Source organism: Venturia canescens, chromosome 9 (genome assembly GCF_019457755.1).
Source record: "Venturia canescens isolate UGA chromosome 9, ASM1945775v1, whole genome shotgun sequence".
NCBI classification, from domain to species: domain Eukaryota; kingdom Metazoa; phylum Arthropoda; class Insecta; order Hymenoptera; family Ichneumonidae; genus Venturia; species Venturia canescens.
Window position 1 is genome coordinate 9,159,676 of NC_057429.1, and position 21,500 is coordinate 9,181,175.

At 38.2% G+C, this 21,500-nt stretch overlaps 2 protein-coding genes across 3 annotated transcripts; both read right to left on the reverse strand.

The window, feature by feature from the left end:
• Window positions 1–1,469: 1,469 nt before the first annotated feature.
• On the reverse strand, window positions 1,470–4,392 carry eIF5 (eukaryotic translation initiation factor 5). The gene is made up of 3 exons (XM_043427729.1): window positions 2,886–4,392; window positions 2,587–2,772; window positions 1,470–2,488 (listed from the first exon to the last, which is right to left on the reverse strand). Exons 1-3 carry the CDS (start codon window positions 3,912–3,914, stop codon window positions 2,360–2,362), a joined length of 1,344 nt encoding a protein of 447 aa, XP_043283664.1. The 5' UTR covers window positions 3,915–4,392; the 3' UTR covers window positions 1,470–2,359.
• Window positions 4,075–21,480, reverse strand: LOC122415545 (uncharacterized). 2 transcript variants are annotated; one of them, XM_043427738.1, is made up of 4 exons: window positions 21,339–21,480; window positions 21,017–21,189; window positions 4,859–5,198; window positions 4,075–4,465 (listed from the first exon to the last, which is right to left on the reverse strand). In XM_043427738.1, the coding sequence occupies exons 2-4, from the start codon at window positions 21,036–21,038 to the stop codon at window positions 4,426–4,428; spliced, it is 402 nt and encodes a 133-aa protein (XP_043283673.1). In that variant the 5' UTR covers window positions 21,039–21,189; window positions 21,339–21,480; the 3' UTR covers window positions 4,075–4,425. The 2 variants fall into 2 exon arrangements, with proteins under 2 accessions (XP_043283673.1, XP_043283674.1); XM_043427739.1 differs by lacking the exons at window positions 21,017–21,189; window positions 21,339–21,480 and adding an exon at window positions 11,370–11,831.
• Between the last annotated feature and the right edge of the window lie 20 nt (window positions 21,481–21,500).

Consider the following 21,500-nt stretch of genomic DNA (forward strand, 5'->3'; position numbering starts at 1 on the left):
AAAAATCATAAAGCCGCGTATTGAAAATAAAATGAAGTCGAGAAAAAAAATGAATATTAGAAAAAACAACATTGTAAAAAAGATATGTGTTTCCAAAAAATTATTTATCTTCAAAGTCCTGTTCTTAAGAAAATAGCAGTAAACTTTAAAAAGACTGAAATAAAATACATAAGAAACCATTTATAATTGTTAAGTGCAACTCCCTCGAGATTCGATTCCTATGATTAATATTGATTAATGATAGGTAAGTCATTTATATATACAAATAAAATAAAAATTTTAATATAATTCCTAAAGTAAAATTGAAAACTGTAATATATTATATTATATATTTTAGTTTTCTGTGAGATTGCATTTTATTTTTTTATCTAAATTATTATTTATCTATTCTATTTCTATTTTTATCTAAATTATCTTTTTTCAGTCTTTTTAAAGGTTACTGCTATTTTCTTAAGCAAAGGAGTTTGAAAATAAATCATTTTCTGAAAATACATATCTTTTTTACAATGTTTTTTTTTTAACATTCATTTTTTTCTCGACTTCATTTTATTTTCAATACGGTGTATGATTTTTCGTTCGGGAGTTTTTTTTGAGTGTTTTTTTTTAAAGTTTACTTCTATTTTCTTAAGCAAAGGACTTTATCTCATTTTCTGAAAACACATATCTTTTTTACAATATTGTTTTTTTCTAACATTCATTTTTTATTTACTAATGAAAAAATGTTAAAATGAAAAATAAATTAAAAAATGTATTTATTTTATTTCCAGTATTTTTTTTATTTCCGATGTAACTCCATTTTTTTTATTTCATAAAAACTCTCTTAATTGTTTGACGTTTTTTATCTCGACAGTGGCAAAGTGTGTAAACTTTATATTATATATAGATATTCTCCACCGTTGTACGATCGCAAATGATATATCTGGGTTTACACACTTGGCCGCCACTATCGAGTTGGAACCCTACCGTTGGTGAGGTTAATAATCGAGCACTACGGTTAACTCGACATAAAAAAAATAAATAAGTTTGAATGTAAATATTAGTTTTCTAAGCGAGTTTACCATAGATTTTAACAAACTAGGTCTAAGAACACTGTCCGTCACATGTATAAAACACGAGCAAAAATTGCTTCACAGAAATCCCCCCTCCCTACCAGCTGATCGCAATGAAACTCATAACTCCTGTATTTCCAGTCGGGAGTTCAAAACAAATAATACTACTACAATAAAGTATGAACGTTATCGAAATAATAAATACATGGAAATAAAACCCCACAAAAATGTCTATAATTTCGATGAAAGCAGAAACAATTTTTTTTTAATTGGAAATTTCTTTTTTCAAGTTTGAACAAAACGAATTTTCAAGGGAAAACACATACTTTTAACTTTTTTTATAATCGATTCTCAACTGTTGATAGATACATAAACTTAAAACTAATAAATATTTGAAGGAAAAGAATTCTACAGTGTTGATTTTGCGATAAAACAATGTTTATTATAATTCGAATATTCATCCATAATTGCGGACATTTTAAGTAGTACGATTAATGCACTAAAAAAAATGGTGTACTACATGGAGAAAAGGAACGCTTTTGTTTTCCTGTCTTATTGTTTCCAACAGTTCAACAATTTCGTATTAATCACGATGAAAAAGGTATCGTCGTCGATTAATTAGTATAGATAATAGTTTAATAAGATTTCCAAGAGTCAAAAACATTGGTTGGGATCGAGTCGCAAGCACATGGATGGCGACAGGAAGGATTCGCGTGCTTCGAGGACGGGAGAAATAGGCACGAATAAAATGACCTCACAATCGTAATAATTAAAAGATATTGCGTTATAAAAAAATTGAACAGAAGAACGGAACAGAGAAAGAGAGAGAGAGAGGAGAAAAAGAAAAAAGAAAATCATCATGGAAACAACGATTTTAAAGTTTAAAGTGCAGCTGAACATTGAAAACGATTGTAAATTTATTTAAAATTTGTTCGACCCCGTATGATCGCAGTGTTTCAATACAGGAACATTTAATATGTGTTACGTGTGCGCGTGTATACGTGTATGTGAATTAGTTTTTTCCCATTTTCTTTTTTTTTTTAATTAAACAGATATTAACAGGCGTTCAATGTATCAGGCAAAGAAAATACAATTCTCCCCGTGTATGAAAAACGCGAACTGGAAAAAAAAATGAAGAAAAATCTTCATAACGAACCGTTTGATGGGTAATTATTGAATAGTGACTTATTTCGTTCTTTTCTCTCGTGTGTCTAGTGTGTGCGCAGGGGAGGGAGAAAAAGAGAAAGATAAATAGAGAATTGCATTGTTTCCGATCAACGTATTCCATCGTTTTCATATTTTTCTTCCATTTAAATAGCATCGATGTCAAAATCTTCTCCCTCATATTCATCCTCGATCGGCTTTTTAACCGATTGTTTTTGCTGCTGCTGCTGCTGCTGTTGCTTCAGCGGTTGCTTCGCTCTGTCGTCATACTCGATCTGCAGTGAATGAAAGAAATACCATTGAGAATGCTGTCAACGTTATCGGAAATGACGAGAATAACAGTTCTTTCGCCACTTCGTAAATCATTACTGACCTCCAAGTCATCATCTTCTTCTTCGGACTCGGATTCTTCCTCGTCGGCTTCCTTCAACCACGTAAGGAACGGCGCTGCTTTGTCGTGAATTTCTTGCGACAGTTCCTTTGAAACGTACTTTTTGCTCGCTTTGCTCGCCCACTCGAACAAAGCTTTTTCCTCGAGAATATCATAATCGTAGAAGAGCTAAAACATCAATGTCAAACAAAGTTCTCAGATGCGTGAAGATTAGCACATATTTTTCGTAACGATTTCACTATGCTGAGTCGACTCGTGTGAAAAATTGAAAATCGACAAACCTTGAGAATTCCGGGAACTTTTGGCATGAGAGAGTCCTTGTGTAGTGCGATAACTTGCTCAATACCTCGTAAGAGGTACTTCTGTGCTTTTATGTCATCGTGAGTGAAGCGAAGAAGTAGAACACGATATTTTTTGGCTTGGGCAGCGATGCCCTGATCGAATAGCAATTCGGCGAGTACGAGAGGTGCCTTGGTTTTGATTTCGAGGCGTTCAGCCTCGGCAACGAATTCTTTGTGATTGTCCAATTGTCCAGCGTCGCGACGACATTTTACGAGTTTGTAAAAAATATCCATGCGTTCTTTTTCGGTTTTATCAAGGTCTTCGCTAATGGTCATGCCTTTGGCGCCGTCGGTTAGATCTTGAAGACGAGCGCGAACAGCTTCTTCGGAAACGTCGACGGCCCAGTTGGCATCATCATCGGCATCAGTGGCGATTTTGAGGGGCGCTTCGACATCGATATCGGTGGTAGAAGTTTCGTTATCGGGAGAGCCCGAACGATCACCGTTGGTATCTCCGTTCGCACGTTTCGAACGCTTGCCACGTTTGCCCTCGGTCAACGAGCTGCCTTGAGCAGCTGGATTCAAACTTGGCGGATTTTTCAATATGTAAGTGTTCAGCTTATGATTGCTCTCGAGAAGACCGTGATGGCCGCAAGCCTTACAACCTTGTGATATCGTGCCCTTTTTCGCGCTAACGAGCAACTCCGTCTCGGGATTGTCGCACGCCGGGCAAAGAACGTATTTCCTGATAAACCCATCCAAAAGATCCTGAAGTTTATTTGCCTCGTGCGAACCATTTACGATGAAACGCTCGTTTTTGAAATCAAATTGAGTCTGGGCACCGAGCTCGCAACCGAAATACTTGGTCGGATAAGTAGCCGGACGTCCAATTGCTTTGGCGACGTCCACCATATTAACGATAACCGTTTTTATTCCGTTCCCTTTGCCCTCCACTTTCGCTTGGATGCGGGGCATTTTGTACCGGTAAAAAGCATCGCTAACACCGCGATTTACGTTCAAAGTACCCATCGTTAAGCTTTTGGTAAACTATCGACGATATTCAAGAAATTTCAACGAATCCCTCGTTACGTAACTCCCCTCAAATGATTGTGGCTTTTTGTCTTTCTGCTTTCTGCTTCTTAGTCGTCAGTTACTCAAGGCTTTTCTTATAAATCTTACTTTTGGCTCGTTTTTTTTACACTTGCTTTTTTTTGTTTTAATCACAATATCAGCTCGTAAACCGAGAATTCTTGTTCTTGGATGACGGCGGCAACGCCCCGTATCTCTACAGCTTCCTTTCTCTCTCTCGTTCCCCCGTTGCTACGGCTTTAACGCCTCTCAGGTTGGTAACGTCTTAGTCCTCGTTCTTCCGGATCTCCAGGCTACTACGACGCCCGTCAGCGACGACAGTTTGAAAGTCTTTTGACGACCTTGCACGGTTATTCGAGTCGATGCTACCCGATGGTAGCACGATACGTGTCGAGTCAGGGTGCTTTTCGTTTTTTGCGGTTAGGCCTGCCGCACTACCCAGCGATGACAGTCACGTTTCTCTGAACGGCTGAAGCTTCCGATGCCTATTACTGAAGAAAATTTCGTAAACTATCAGTTTCGGTACAATCAGAAAACCATTTTTTTATGGGATGAAATGTGCAAAATTTAGCAGCTTTTGAAATCAACATTTTTTCAGGCAACATTACGTTTCTTTCGTCGTCGGTTGGATGTACAAAAATCCTTTTTATCGATTCTATTTAATGAGATTGATATTTTTTTCAAAATTTCGTTTTCATCCAACGGCAAAACGTATCCGTTATTTTATCAAACATTTCAAAGTACACTGTGGTCAAGTCAGGAAAATTTTGAACAGGATTTTTAATTTTATCGTCGCTCCAACGAAAGCAAAACAATTTAAAAAATATTCAGTTGGCATTTCTTGCCCAAGATATTATCTCGAAGGTTGTTTTTCCTCAACGAACCTGGAAAATTTTGAGGTCCCGTGCTTAGGCAGGACCAAATGATTCAGGAATCGTTCGGTCGTATCTTGGTGCAGGTTTTGCCTCGATCTCGTGGGCAGAGGGGGGTAGTCTTCAATGATCATACACGCTGCCTGGCCGAAGCTCGTGCTCTCAATTATAAAATCCTTGTACCGCGCTCCCAACGAAGATAGCGGCGACTCTACGGTCCCACGTAACGAACGATTACACCGAGCTTGAGCGATGATGGTGGTGTTGTTTGTACGATGCCTGGACAACGTCCTGCCACCGCCGCCTGTACTGTAAACCGATCCTTTCCCTCTGGATGATATCCTGGATGTTTCTGCAAATCATTGGAAAATTAATCAATCAAGTTTTATCCGCGAAAAAAATATTTATTAAGTGGATGATAAAACAAGTCTTAATACACTGCTCGTTTGTTTTAGCCTCGTACGAGGAAAGGTTAGAAAAATGGAAAAAGAAAAGGAAGAAATTTCAGGAAAACAAGCTCCAAAAATTTTTCTCAAAATGTGTCACCTCATCAATGATGAAGCCGGATTTATTGATTTTTCGAATTTACTTTTCGAGAAATTGGACCGGTTAGAGGTGGAAAATTCATGTTTTTACTGGCGCTACCAACGATTTTATCATTTATAATGTCGAGAAGAAAACAACGTACGAGGAAATTCACTGACATCTCGAGCATCACCGCGATTCTTTATGCCTGATGAAAATTTTGTCGAAAAAACTGATCGCACGTGATTTTTGTCCGAACAAAGTACGCCAATAGGTTGATTTATTTTTTTCTTTTTTCTTCATCAATAGCACGGATATTATTGTAAATTCACAAAAAACGGTTTCACCATGGTGTGAGCATGATTTGAAATTCGGTCTCGTTTCAGCTACGCTCGCGGACGGATCCGAACCCCTTTTTCTTCTTCACATTTTCTTCTTTTCTCTGCGATTCGGAAACAAGAGTTCATATCTTCATTTTCGGAATGCTCCCAGCCACCCCGATTCGGGGCTGAACTTCCTTCGAATCGTGAAATTCTCGTTAATTTCGTTGCGCCGATCATTTAGACTTTCAACGAGTACCCACGGATTTTGATCGAATCAAACATTTGAAGAAATTGGAAGACTGATCGCGCGTCCGCGAGCGATTCCATGAATTTACATCTGTCACATGGACATTGAATTTTGCGAATGAAAAATCATACAAAATGGACGAAAAATATCGAAGAGCTCGTAACGCGAGGCATTTGTTATTTTCTGTTTTCTCACTTCAGTCGCAATCATTGAAAACCATATTCAGATCAATAGCACGAAATATAATCGCGATTTTTACTGAGCTCTGGTAATCGGTAATCGATTAAAGAGCCAAAGTATTACGAGTCTCATATCGCTTCACGATCAAGCGCTGAAGCAACATTTATTAATATAGAAAACAAACACGCAAATCACGATTTCCTTAAACACGCTACCGCCATCGCCGCTACTCTCTTATCGGGCTTATCGTCAGTGATTTTTGACGAATGCAACGAAGCGTGACCACGTGCGGTGTATGTTAAATGACCTTTATTAAAATCTCTGATAAATGTGAGATTTTTTCCTCCCGTACGTTATTCACATAATTATATTGATACTCTACCTGGAGAATTCGATTTTGCGAGTTTTTCATAAAAATTTTGCGAATTTGGTTTTGCCTTAAGATGATGGATCAGTTGGTAATCACAACCGTGAGTGTGAGAGAGATAGCTGCAAATTTTGAAAAGAAAATTTTTCCACATCGTTCGTCTGATCGAAAAAATAAAAATGTCATCGGATTTTTGCGATCGTGCTGCGTACGATGACATTTTTATTATTTTAATCGGACGAACGATGTTAAAGAGTTTCAATTTCAAAAATTCGAGGTGTGATTACCGACTGATCCATCATCTTAATGCGAAATCACGGAATCTTCTAAGAACTCACTTTAATCTCGTTAAATTCGTACAAAAAGGATTTATTCTTCACGACACTGAAGTTTGCAACGTTGGAGTCCAACGAAATTAACGGAAATAACATTTGTAATTCACCAATTTTTTGTTTCACGTGTACACCGAAAAACTGCGAACTGCAAATTAGGCAGGTAAAAGAATTGGGGAATTACTGGAATTATTGGAGGGGTTTTTAGATCATTTCGTTGGACTCCAACGTTGCAAACTTCAGCGTCATTATTTATCTCCATTTTGGACCAACGCTTTTCCATCCTTTCGTTTCATTTATTCTGATCAGATGGTCGATACATTACGCAATAATACTATATGATAATGATGACCGCTAAGAAGTACCACCCCATTCTATGCTTCTCGTTATACAATCTTTCCTGTTGTGAAAACACTGGTAAAGAGGATTAAACTGTCCCCTCTCCAGGGGACACATCGGGCGAAACGACATACAACGATGTTACGACGCTGAAGTTTGCAACGTTGGACTCCAACGAAATGAACGAAAAAAACATTTGTAATTCACCAATTTTTTACGTAACGAAGTATCAGTGCAGATTGAAAAACTACGAATTGCGAATTCGACAAGAAATGAAATTGGAGAATTACTCGAATTATTGGAGGTTTTTTTTTTAATCATTTCGTTGGACTCCAAAGTTGCAAACTTCAGCGTCATACGATATTTATCCTGCTTCGTTACAATGCTTTGTAGGTATTCGATTAATGCCTTTTCCAGTCGAATTGAAAAAAAGTAATCCCACGATTTTTTGTATTTCGGTTTCACTTGACAATTTCGAGCTCTGAGATTTTTCTCCACTTGCTTGCGGTCAGCAATAATTTTGGATACCGAAGGGTTAGTAATCCATTTAAGGAAGTTCACGCGAATCCAATGGAAATAAAAAATTCCAAGTTTAAGAGTTGAAATTTGGAAACATGCTAGAAATATACAGCGTGCATTTATTCCCGGAATTATTATATAGGATCTCCGTCCAGTTGTCGAGAAAACAATTAACGAAAATCACATTTTTTAAGGGTTATACACAGGCTCTTATGGCAGGCACACCTTCTGTGCGACGATTTGGATTTAAGGAAATTGAGGCTGTACAGTCATTTTTTTTATCCAAAAGTTATGACCTGTACCTTTCAAAAGTTAGGTCAGTTTACAGTTTGGAAATGTTGCATACACTTTAAAGAAGAGTTGGGAAAAAAGACAAAAAACTGGTGAAAGCTCAGTCGAAAACCCGAACGGTGACGATCCTAGCCTCAAAAAACTGCACGGGAAACAAATTATTATTAATATAATCTCAGCAAATCTCGTAATAAATCTGAAAAAATTGACATTATTCAGCAAGCCTTGCTCATGTTGCCCAAAAAATTTCATATTTTTAGCATCATTTTTAACGGAGATATCACTGAATGTGTCTTGACTTCCATAAGATTACATGTTATTTGGCCCAAATTGTTATTGATTTTTCTCAGCAACGACGCTCCTAAACTGTCTGAAAATTTAACTGTTTTTTTTTACATTTCACTTTATAAGATGCAATCGGTTTAAAAGCGATGACATCATTTTCATTCTAATATCTCAACTTCCTTAATGAAATAGAATCCTCCCAACTTTAAAGAGTCGAAAACGAGAATAAGAAAATAGAATGTTTTTAGATATCAATGAAGTCTTGAGAAAGCCTTGTTGCCGGTGTAAATGACTCGAGAATGGAAGAAAAACACTTATTTGAGGTTAACGAGTAATAACGACACAAACGTTGGAAGGTTTACAACAACCTGAGCCAGCTGGTTTAAAATATGGATATGCATACGCATACAAATAGAAAATGGCTGTTGTCTCATTTTCCTTGACGATTTGCACTACGAAAGTATTTTAACCGTTATCATTATATTAAAAATTTGTCACGTGGCTTAGAAGCACGATTTGCAGAGAAAAATAGAAAACTCAAACTTATGTGATGAAATATCAACTGGAAGTGGATGTTGAAAAAATGTTTGATTATTTTTTAAGGTATTGACAAAGTTTAATATTGATGTTAACATGAACATGTGGTTAAACAAAACGCTTTTTATATGTGAATTACGTGATTACGGATTATTTTGTAAATTTTATTTTGAAAAAGCATGAATGACAATAAATGAATGGCTACGCCAAGTTTATCAATCTCAAGAAATAAATTCCACATAATATTAATTGCGAGAATAATTTTTATCCGTTTCTTTGATAATCAAAAGAGCAAAAGAGGTTCAGTTGCTTTTTTGAATAACGCATGATCTCCCTTGCCGCAAAATCAGTAGAATTCGATGAAAGTTTTCATCGCTTCTCCTCCCTTCGGGTGTCCGCGACGATTTCCCGACTCCGAAAAACCGACGCGCGAAACATTGAAAGAACGCGTTGAAAAGACGTTGAATCGGAAGTGAAACGTGAGCGTAATACTTTTAGAATCGATCGAACCCTCGTACCGAGCGAAACATAAAGAGAGAAATAAATTTAGTGTTTCTCGTGGACGATGAATGTGCGAAACTTGTGCTCGCTTCTCAGCGACACCGACCCCGCACCGGCAAAAATCAATTGCGTTACTTTAATAGACGCCCGCCTTACACCGTACACAACTTAGTCATACGCAGATTTTATATCTATATTCCCCCCTTACAACTCCGACTCGGATTTCGATACACGTAACGATCGATAATAACGACTATGTGGGGGGCTGCACAAGAGCATACTTCGTACCGATCGGAACGTCTCTCTCTCTAGTTGTGGCACATCCACATTCGCGCGTCATTCTACAATTAAATGTGTGTACAAATAAATATTCAAATGAAAGTGAGAAAAAAATGGTGTCGATCAGACAAAATTCCGCTTGGTTCGATGGAGCCTGCTCGGTCGGTTAAACTGTATTTTTTCTATTGGATGACTATTGATTTAATAAATAACAGTAACAGCGCGATAACAAAGCAGGCCAATCGAATGACGCTGAAGTTTGCAACGTTGGAGTCCAACGAAATGATTAAAAAAAAACCTCCAATAATTCGAGTAATTCTCCAATTTCATTTCTCGTCGAATTCGCAATTCGTAGTTTTTCAATCTGCACTGATACTTCGTTACGTAAAAAATTGGTGAATTACAAATGTTTTTTTCGTTCATTTCGTTGGAGTCCAACGTTGGAAACTTCAGCGTCGTCCAATCGACCAAATTGTTTTTAAAACGAAACTGAAACTTTGTTCGATTTAAAAAGATTCCACCTTTTCTCAGGCTAGAAGAAAAGACTCACCAGACTTATGAATTCTGTAATAGAAACTAAGGACACGCATAAATTTGAATAAATGAAAGGTCGATTCAGAGCGAAATGATCGGTAACAAAGTGATGTTTACCTACGACGAAACTGCGTCCTCGAAAACTTTCTTATCGGTCAATTTGACACGTGAAAAAAAAACGTCGTCGAAATTGAAACGCCAATTATATACTCGTTCTTGTTCAACGTTTCTATCGATCATGCGGTATCCGAGCGAACATACGTGGACCTCGGCCACCACCCCATTACATGCTTCCCCCATGAAAACATAACGAACAGCGAAAATCTTGTTTCGTTGTGTCCTAGATTGATGGATTCGAACGCCATCACTCTTCGTACGACTTTTAATTATGTCGATCAAGCGTCGTTCTGATTGTTGGCAAAAATTTCAAATTTCACTGCGTTCGACGATCGATCGTTCTTTCTCACGAGCTACTCTCAATTGTTTACTGTCAAAACTGGGCTCGTTTCATGACGAACACGAATCGAACATACGTTCGTTGTGCCAAGGATCTTTTTATTCGTCCACATGTTTGAGACGGGGCTGTGACAGCCTCCGCAGCTTTCGACTGATATTTCAGTGGTGGAATTTCACAGTTACCAATGAAAAGCAGTTTCGCTTTTGAACTAATCGCGATAATTTCAAACTCAAAAGATCGTTCAACGCGTATCCGACGCCTCGACCGAACAATGATTTTCGTCAATTTGAGAAAGAGCAGTCCAAAGTTGGCAGCTTCCAATTGAATATTATCTCACGAGTTTTACATTTTAAAAGTTTCTCGTGCCATGAAAATACTCGAACGGAGACGAGAAACGATTCCTCGAAAATGGCGATTGATGGAATAATTTTGTGATTTCCTCTCGAGCTTTTCGTCCGATTTTCAGTCAGCGAATCTCCTCCATTTTGGGGCTTTTTCTCGTAGCATACGGAAAGCTCGGTGGCCGCCTCATTTCTGAGGGTTTTTTCGTGAAAAAAAGCCCCTGATCGATAGCGTACCGTTTGAGATTAATGGAAAAAGGTGGCGAAGATGGTCTCTCGGGAGCAGCATCAGGAAGTTGGCAGGATCGTTGAGAATCGAAATTTGTGTAGGAAGGAAAAAGCTGAGTTGAGAGAGGCAGGGGCAGATCGTGAAAAGCAGCAGAGATGTTGAGCCACGGTGAAAAAGAGATGAAAAATTGAGCGAGGAGCGAGAGGCTCGGGTTGGCGAAATTGGCGAGAAAATTACCTGCTCGGCGCTGACGCATAAGTCGTGCTTTTATCTGGTTGATAAAGTCTTGGGCTGCACGCTACTGTTTATCTTCCTCGAGCGAGAGTTCAAAAAGCGTCGTCCCGTTTGCGGAAAATCCTTTGGGGCGTAAGAAAAAGTGGATTGCCGAGGGAGCGAAAGAAGTAGCTCAGGCTGAGGAGTCCGCGGGAGCGTTTCACTCTTTGGATTGGTCTCGCGTCGAGCACCAATTCGAACGAATGGCAATATTCCTTTTTTCCTCTTGCTCACCGAAGGTCCGATGCATTCGCGATCGTCGGCGGGAGAGGGGCGGGGGGAAGAAGCCAGAAAATAACGAATTTCCCCGCGACGATAGTGAACGAGACGGATTTCGATTGGAGAAGATTTTTTAAGCAAAGCAGGAGACAAGACTTCGAGCTCTCGGTTTCTCCGGGGTTCTATCGCAACTGGCCTAGCTCGGGCATTACCGAGCCACGGGTACGTTGCAAAAGAGGGGCGCGAATGACGGAGACAACGATCAAGAGAGAGAGGGAGCGCGCCTTCCACCGAATCCGGGGGTTTCTGAGACGACCACCCGTTCCTCGTTCTCTCCCTCCCCCTTTCGTTCTCCCTCAATCGCGCACGCGTACCAACTGCCGTTGGTGCTCGACCGTAGTCGCGACAGCGCATGTTTCCCCGTGCGCCGCGACTCCCGCAGACCCGAACGAGCGCACGTATTTCTATGGGCAACTTTACGTCCCATGAAACACCTTCTCGTAAACTTTATTTAACTTGATTCCTCGAGAAATTTCCAATTCACTTTATTAGCCTTGGACCATGATTTATCATTTATTCTCGTTTTTCCTTCCTTCACTCAACAAATTCATTTTTTTTATTAATTCTATTGATTTAGCAGTACTTATTTCCTGTATTCAGACTTTTATATAATTCCTCCCCCCCCCCTTTTACCATTACGTATTACTTCATAAAGTCTGTGTTGCACATCAGTATTTAACAAGCATTTTTCTTTCTTGGTGTCTAATTTTTAACATTCCCTTATTTTACGACCTAGCTGAGATCATCCCTTTCTTCAAGGGTCTCTCGTTTCTACTTTTCGTGTCATCAATAACGAAGTGTCTGACGTATATGCATAGCTCCATCTTTGATTCCTTGTTAAATTATTCCTCCAGTTTCCTTCAATTGAATTGATTCGTTTGTTTATTATTTATTGTTTCTTTTATCAGACGAATACCGTGCCGAATAATTCGTTGAAAATCCTGAAAATTCATTTGACGTTATAAAAAATGGCAATGCGTCGAAATGCATTCTTCTCGAGGAAAACCACATTTGGCGATGCTCCGATTTGAGAGAATCGACGATAAGAAATATTACGCGGTTGGATCACAGTGAAAATTTGATAATCGAACGCATTTCGTAACACCCCGACGCTTCTAACGAGACCGCGATTTTCGTGAAATTCTTCATTTAGTCAGGCAGCCTGCAAAGTCATGCTCGTTACGGGGACTCGTAACGAGTTTGCATGGGGAAGGTGAGGGTAAAATCGAATTGCGAGTGAACGAGAAATGTGTGCAGTGACAGAAATCGTGCCTGAGAACTTTATGTGAAAAAAAGGACTCGACCGAAACGAGTGAATTGGAGGGTCGAAAACTGCGCACGGGGCTGAGTTCGAAGCGAACTCTTGCGAGGTTGATAAGACACGGAAGAGCGTATAGGCTCGTGTGTGTGTATACAGATATACATAGTTAATGTTGGTTGGTCGGATTGGAACTGTGCGAGAAAGCCCTGCCGGTTATTGATCGTTCTAGTCGGGTGGACATTGTCGGGGGAGGTAGCTTCGATAGCGAGGCACAATCCGGAGTCTCGCCCTGGACGTTCCGAAGGAAGAAAACACCGATGAAGAATCTGTTTTGCTCCGACAGTCGATAAATTAATCGCCAGAGAGAAACAGCGATTGGACCGATCTTTCGATCGGGGAGGCGGCCGAGGGATATTCCATTCGGAAGAAATATTTGGCGACTGTTTTGCCTCGGCGACTTCCGGTGATTCGACGAGGGGTGGGGACCGAACGCGACTCGGAGCGTCGTCATAGGTCAGGGTTAACGATGATTCTGCGGAAATGCAGCTGCCCGGAGTTGAGACGATAAAGAGGGAAGGAAAGACGATTCCAGTTTAGAAAAAAACGCTTGTTTTTTGTTCCGTTGTTTTTGAGTCTCGGAGGCATATCCGGGAAAGGGAATTTGAATGAGCCGCGTCTTCTGGATGCGTCCGAAGGTGACGAGAGCGAATTCATCCACTTGCGGAATTTCGCTTTTATCTTCAGGAGGTTCGTGCACCCGATGGAATTTCATAGGATGCTGCCTCAGGATGTTTTCTGTTGTTGGATTCGCGAGTGTCAAGAACACGAACAGTGTCCGGTTACCTTAACACTTGAGAATTAATAACTCGATGGCTTTACCGACGACACTGAGAATTCGTTTATCGAGCTCTCTCCAATCTCCTTCGGATCCGTAACGCGACGATCCTCGTGCGAAATATGCCCGGCACTCGCCACGTAATCGACAGTTATCAGGCACGGAAACGAAACGTTTTACGCTAGGAAGATAAACCTTCGAGCTCATTCAACGGTGCGAGGAAAATTTCTCTGTCGTTATTCTTTGACAGTTTCTGGCGAGTTGAGTTTTCTATTATCGCGAGCAAACATCGAGTTCGGACTCCCAGCTACACTATAAATAAGCCGAATTCTCTGCACTCGGGCCCTGCAAACTTGAGCATCGCGCGATATTTCTGAAAAATAAAAAGGGTGGGATACAATATGCCGAATAACTGAATTGTAGAACGGTCGATATTCCGAAAATTTAAAAGTTGTGATATCAGTTTGGAGAAAAATAAGTAATTCGAAATTCTTATTCCCGATCGACTATTCAGCAGATTGCGTGTTTAATCAAAAATTCCTTCTTTGAATTCGTGTTTACCCCGAAAATATATATTTCAATAGTTTTCATTTCGAATGCAATTTTAACAGACCATCCGAATGTCAAAAGTTTATATTTTCGAATTCAAATTGGAGAGTAATTGTTTTACAGACAGACCAGAATATAGAGTAGCAAAAAATCGAAAGTGAATTTTTCGAGCCTATAAAACTTAGATATGCGGAATAGCGATAGCTCGAAAAGGCAAAAGCCAAAATGGCGATGTTTAAAATTGGAGATCACCGGTCTGAGTAAGTGAGTGAGTGAGACGCGTGTATTTGGAGCTCCACTGCATTCCTTTATTTCGATCGATCGACTTTCTAACGTTTCGCTATTTTGACTGTTCGACTTTTTGGTGTTTCAGTATTTCAACCTCAGTAATATTTGGTCTTTCGTTATTATATTTTCAAAATTATGAATTTTCACAGTATCGCTGACTAAAGTAATTTATGAATCGAAAGAGTGATAGTCGAATTTTCGAAAAATTGATATTTTAGTAATCGTCCTATGGGCGATTGTTACATTCTATTTTCGATGTAAACGTGCTTCGAACCTTGCTTTATTTATTTTCGGCATTCAAAGCTCTAGTCGAATCTATCTGTCTCCATATTATCATTCGAAGTTTATAAACTCGAAATTTTAGCTGTTCGAAATTTTAGTTATGCCAACATTTGATCCCCACCCAATAAAAAAACAAACGTCGATAACGTTTCTCAAAACTTCACCGGTCGATTTTTCCATATTTTCGAACATTGTTCCTAAGAACTGAAGTCGATGGTTCGGTATGGGACTGAGCCGTGGCGCCGGGAGCGGGGGAGACGTTGGGACCGAAACTTAAACCGCGGGCTGTGGCTAACGGAGCCAAGAGTTGCAGGGTCCCAAGGATCGACACCGAGGAGCAGTCCGAAACGGTCCTCTTGAAGGAACGCTTCTTTGGCCGAAGCCTCGTTTTATTATTGTCAGGGACAGAGTCCGGACTATACTCATAAACTTATATTTACTTTGAGAAATGTTGCAATGGATTATATAACGGCAATTTATATGACGCTGAAGTTTGCAACGTTGGAGTTCAACAAAATCATCTAAAAAAGCTCTCTAATAATTGCAGTAATTCTCCAATTCTGTTACCTGCCTAATTTGCAATTCGTAGTTTGTCGATCTACTGCACCAGTGACTCGTGAATAAAAAATTGGTGAATTGAAAATGTTATTTTCGTTCATTTCGTTGGACTCCAACGTTGTAAACTTCAACGTCGTCAATTTATCTGCTTAAGAAAGATCTTGCGTTACTTGTGAGTCAAAAAAGCAACTGAACTTTTTTGCTCTCTTGGATCAAAAAAACGATTAAAATTTATTCTCGCAATAATTAAAATGTTGTGTAACTTATTTGTTAAGATTGATAAATTTTGAATATTATGATAGCGGTTAAAATACTTTCGTAGTAAAATCGTCAAGCAAAGTGTGACAACAGCCATCTTCTATTTACATGCGTATGCATATCTATATTTTAAACCAGCTGGCTCATGGGATTGTCGAAACTTGCACTGTTTATGCCGTTATTACTCGTTAACCTCAAAAAGTGTTTTTTCTTTTTCCATTCCCAAGTTATTTTCAACGTTAATAAGGGTTTTTTAAGACATCATTGGTCTCTAAAAACATTCTACTTTCTTATTTTCGTTTTTGGCTCTTCAAAGTTGGGAGGATCCTATTACATTAAGTTCAAATCATCACACAGGGAGTGTGCCTGGCATAAGAGCCAATGTATAACTCTTCAAAAAATGTGATCTTTGTTCATTGATTTCTCAATAACTAGACGGTAGATCCTCTAATCATTTCGGGAATAGACGCATGGTGTATATTTCTAGCATATTTCAAAATGTGTAGTCTTAAAGTTGGAATTTTCGATTTCCATTAGATTCGCGTTAACTTTCTTAAGGTATTCCTTTCGCAAGAGCGTATTTTTTGGTGGCACAAATTGGAGCACTCGAATTTGAACTGATTCCTAACCTCTGAGAAGTCGCGGTTATATAGGAAAAGCTTCTATTTTTGTTATTTTTCCAAATTCTGTCGTTAAGATGATGGATCAGTCGGTAATCACAACCGTGAGTGCGAGAGAGATAGCTGCAAATTTTGAAAAGGAAATTTTTCCACATCGTTCGTCTGATCGAAAAAATAAAAATGTCATCGGATTTTTGCGATCGTGCTGCGTACGATGACATTTTTATTATTTTAATCAGACGAACGATGTCAAAGAGTTTCAATTTCAAAAATTCGAGGTGTGATTACCGACTGATCCATCATCTTAATATCTCTTTTAAGGATGTAAAAGCTGTTCGTACTAGTCAATGGACAGTCTTTGACCATATTTTTTCAAAGAAATTACGACGGGCAATCACACCTAGCACAATATTATTAAAAAATCTTGTAATGATTTTTTAATGGTAAATAATATTCAAGTTCACTTCATTACGAAAAGGATTTTATGCAGATTTATTGACACGACTCGGTAGTGCAGTGTGAAAAGTTTACGTCTGACAACATCGGACCTAGTCAGTTGACAGCTGAGCTTAGAGCTTACCATAATGACAAAAAAGTTTCATAGAGCACAACTTCACGGGGTTATGAAATCCTGAGGTCCCGTGAGCATTTGTCGTCTTTAACTTTATATTTCTAATTCAGATGTCCGTAGACCCCCTTTTTTTAACGAACCGTTAAAATCCTCAGGGTTCAATGCATATAATAGACGTTTACATCAAATTTTGAGTTATACAGGCTTCGAAGTCATTGTGGCTATACATGACACGTAAAACTTTTTTTTTTGACTAAAAATATTTCGATTAAACAGTCGTTAAGGTATAACTGGATGGATAGCTCGACCAAAAATTATATCTGATTGGAATTTCCGTACTTCGTGATGCAATAAAAATCTGAAAAAATTCAAAACATTTGGAAAGCTATGAACAACCATCATCAATAATAATATTGCCCAAAAGTTAATAATAAATTGTTTAAACAATTATTTATTCAATAATTTTGCGGTGACCTATTGTTTTTTTTTACGAATCAAATGTGTGTATTTTTCCGAATGCTCATGAATTTTTTCAAAATTTTCGTGGATTTTTGAAATTTCTTGAAAAAATTTTGAAAAAAATTTGAGTTATGGATATATTTTTGAAGACATGTTTACCATCAGTTTTGAAAAGTTTCAAGGTTATTGGATCAAAAATGTACAAATAGAGCCACTTAAAAAATTTAAAAAAGGCAATTTCAAAAATCCACGAAAATTTTGAAAAAAATCATGAGCATTCAGAATAAAAATGCGCACATTCGATTCGTAAAAAAAAAAAAACAAGGGTTTACTGTAAAATTGTTAAAAAATTATTTATTTAAACAATTTATTAATAACTTTTGCGCAATATTATTGTTGATAATTGTAGTTCATAATTTTCCAAATGTTGCTGAATTTTTTCAGATTTTTATTGCATCACGAAGTACGGAAATTCTGATCAGGTACAATTTATCGGCTGGGCTATCCATCCAGTAATACCTTAAGAAACCTTGAAATTTCACAGAGATTAAGTTTCAAGCTTGTACTGTAATATACAAAAAAATTAGAGTGCCCTCTGAAATGGAGCCCAGTGCTTATACATCCTTAAGAATTCGGTAATCCTTCATTTTTATCGTCGCTATGGATTCCTTACATTTTTTTCTGCAAGACAGTCTGTATCAGAAATTTAGAATTATTTAGTATATGAATTATTTAATAGAAACGTGATGATGATAGAATCTCCATAAGCTTCTGTATAAATTTTACGATTTTTGAAGTTTTAATTCTTTATTAAATATTCGATAACCTGACCTAAAATTTCGCCAATGTATTCGCATGCACTTTTACTTTACTGTTATTTAAAATCAGTTATTTGTAGAATATTTGGGTTCGTGAATTCCGTAACAAAATTTTACTGCAAAATAATGAGCGCTTGTTTTTACCTTCTCAGTAAAGTTTATCGTTAACCGAATTCATTAAAAGCAATGATCGAATGCACATTGCACAGATTTTTCAAAAATTCTCCGAAAATTTTCGACGCCAATCAAAGAATCCATGTACGAGGTTTTTTTGCAATATGCAATGACACGAAGTTTTGTTTTTGAAAAGTTACTTTTGTTATCACCAAACTTGCAAATTTTTTATCCGACATAATAATTTGCTTCCAGCAAAAATAATGAGAAAGATTTTGAAAATTTGGATGCTAATTACGATATAGCAAATGAATTTTTGAATGTCGACTTTTCTCTGATACTTATCACTTCGCAACATGAAAGTCGTACACACATGAAAAGTTGTTGAATTTTTTCATCGATTTTTCATCCAAGATTTCACAAAAATAAAATCGATCTTTGTATTTCATGGATATTCAAGCAACACATAGGTATTTTAATTTTTTAATCTTACCGTTGAAAATATTTTAAAATATCTGATGAGAAATCATTCGGATTACACGAAAAATGGATTGGACGTCCGTTCGACCTTTAGGTTATATTTTGTCGTTCGTTTGTTTCGCCACGTTTTTTGTTGTCAGTTTTTTATAAAACGACCATTTTTATCCCGTTAAACTTTTTTATCGTTCATTTTTTCATTTTCCTCCACTGCAATGCTACTTTGGACAGTGAATTCACTTCATAACCTATAAAATTTGTAAACAAAACTGACGAAGTGACATCAACAGCAGCAGCAACTGTTGCACCACGCCAGTTAAAATGAACTCTTCAAACGTTCTTTTTTAATAATAAAATTGTATAAAAATGTTGGCCCTCTACCGATTATATTTCTAAAATAATAAAATTATTATTTTAAAGTAAGTTTCGGCTTTTGTAATTTTCGAAAAATATAGTTTGCGCAAAAATCACGTGGCCGACACCCATCTACCTTAAATAGACACGATTCTCTTCGTTATTTAATGACGAAGGAAATGGTGTGCGTGACGACATTCGCTGAACAATCGAGAAAAAAAAGCGCAGTTTCTCCAACAGAATAACCGGGGGGTCGTTCACGACCCCGCCGAATGTCATTGAGAGTCACTGCTTCGCGTTGATGAAGCGCGAGACGTTTGCAGTCAATCAAATATTCCGACACGAGAACCGTACGAACAAAAGAGCGAGAGGAAATGACCGATGTCTTCGGAGGAGAACTAATATAACTTTTGGTGAGAACGAAGCCGAAAAAAGTCGAATATTGCGTATAGCGGAAGGGAGAAAGACCAAAAGTTACGAAAGGTCGGGGTGTTCGCTTTTCTGCACTCTAATCGTTACATTAGAAGCGCTAAACGTCTTTTGCGACCGCAATATGAGCTTGCGCCATCTGTCGTTTCGAAATGCAATTAACCACCAGAGGAACACTGAGAAAAAGCAGCTTTTTCTACCTCATTCTACATTTGAATGTTTAGACGCTCAATTTCCATAAAAACATGCGGCCAAAAATGTTGAGGCTTTTTCCGAGGTGAGGACTAAAACATTAACCGTCAGTTTGTTTCCGGAAATTTATCGTCCGCGCGAAAGAAAGTTGAGAGCCGCTGCTCTGCTGCTCTTAATTCGTCTTCCCGTTGTACACCGATCTCGTAATGACAAGAGTTGTTAAATTCCAAACTAATTGAATTTGCGTTTCGAAGTCGGTGCAGTCATTTATACAAAAAAATAACACAAAAATATATTCGCGAATGAAGTTGCATCGATTCGAAACTCATTAACCAACAATTTATTAGGTTCTTTTTCACTCAGAAATTCTTGGCAATTCCTAACACGCAGAGAGCGAGTCTGTCAGAGGTTCGATAAAACACGGTTATGACGTCGCAACGTTTTATTTTATTTAACTTGATTTCAATGAGATTAGATAAGAAAGTATGCAGTGGACGAGCGCCGTTTGTACGAACGGATTCTACGCGACGTCACAACTTTTATACGTGAAGCAACGCAGTTTATTGATGGCCACGTGGAAAACACGAAGTGCCCCGCGTATGCGTGGAAAGATTTTGAGGTTATTTTTTGTTCATTCGTCATTTCGGGTTGCTTATTCAAATTTAAAGATATTTTTCTACATTGTTATTACACGATAGCGAAACACGAATTAATACTCGGCTGGATGAGCTCGAAGAGAAAGGGAAAAGACGGATGTTATGTTCTCCTGATTTTTTTCTACATATATTTATATAATAACGCTTGGTCGCGATAAGACAGGCGTTCAAAGGCGCATCGTTAAATTCACGAGACAGAGTCACGGGTCAGTACAGAAAAAATGAGAAAAGAACGAATTCGGCCGAGAGGAAAGTAGAGAAAGGAGCGACTGAACTTATTCTCGTGGTATATTAAACGAACGAGAGAAAAAGAGACGGAGATAGAGGAGAGAGAGAGAGAGGGAGAAGAGTCAAGAAGTCGCGAATCCCACACACGCACGCATCCGACCATTCCAAAATGGCCGTTTGACTAAAATTAGCTTAAGTTCGTGGATAACGAAAAAAGCATACTGTAATCGAATATAACTTCAAACTACAAAGATTGGAAAAAATAATAATAATAAAGGAATTCCGTATGAATTACGCAGTTGAGAATTTTTTTTTCTTTTTTTCCAAATTTTTGTTGTATTATTGAAAAAAGCGTCTCAAATTTATCGATAAATTTCACTTACCTTGACGTCGAAGAAAAGTCATATAAAATGGTAACGCCCTGCTGGACGGCCGCCTTTTAGCGTTAAAATTCAATGGTAATCCAAGAAAATATGGGGACAGATGGATGGCCCCTTTGCGAGAGCACCCCGTGCTTACTATTTGTGCCTCGTCCTGTTTTTTCTCGTCCTCGGTACTGTTCCAACAGATTTTATGAAATGATTTATCGATCAAAAAATCTCGGGGTTCGCGAACGATACTTCAAAAGTCTGCGAAAGTTTGGATACGCGAAAAATCTGCGAGCGTGAACGTTACGCGACGAATTGTGTTTTTTTGCCTTCTTACCTGCTGGCTCTTCGACTCCGTTATCGTCGATCTACGAACCGATCGACACTTTGTGTATCAAGCTTCGTTGCAACTCTTCAACTGCCAATTAAATTGCGATTTCGTAGTTACGAACCGCACGATGAGTTACGATAACGACGAGCTTAGATGAGAAAACAAAAA

Excerpts from the sequence above, each read along its gene's own strand:
- eIF5 (XM_043427729.1), bottom strand. The coding sequence starts at position 3,914 with ATGGGTACTTTGAACGTAAATCGCGGTGTTAGCGATGCTTTTTACCGG. Across the intron at positions 2,773-2,885 it reads AAGTTCCCGGAATTCTCAAG|CTCTTCTACGATTATGATAT; the intron begins GTTTGTCGATTT and ends TTGATGTTTTAG. Across the intron at positions 2,489-2,586 it reads AAGAAGATGATGACTTGGAG|ATCGAGTATGACGACAGAGC; the intron begins GTCAGTAATGAT and ends CATTCACTGCAG.
- LOC122415545 (XM_043427738.1), bottom strand. The coding sequence starts at position 21,038 with ATGACTTTTCTTCGACGTCAAG. Across the intron at positions 5,199-21,016 it reads GACTTTTCTTCGACGTCAAG|AAACATCCAGGATATCATCC; the intron begins GTAAGTGAAATT and ends AATGATTTGCAG. Across the intron at positions 4,466-4,858 it reads GGGACCTCAAAATTTTCCAG|TAATAGGCATCGGAAGCTTC; the intron begins GTTCGTTGAGGA and ends AATTTTCTTCAG.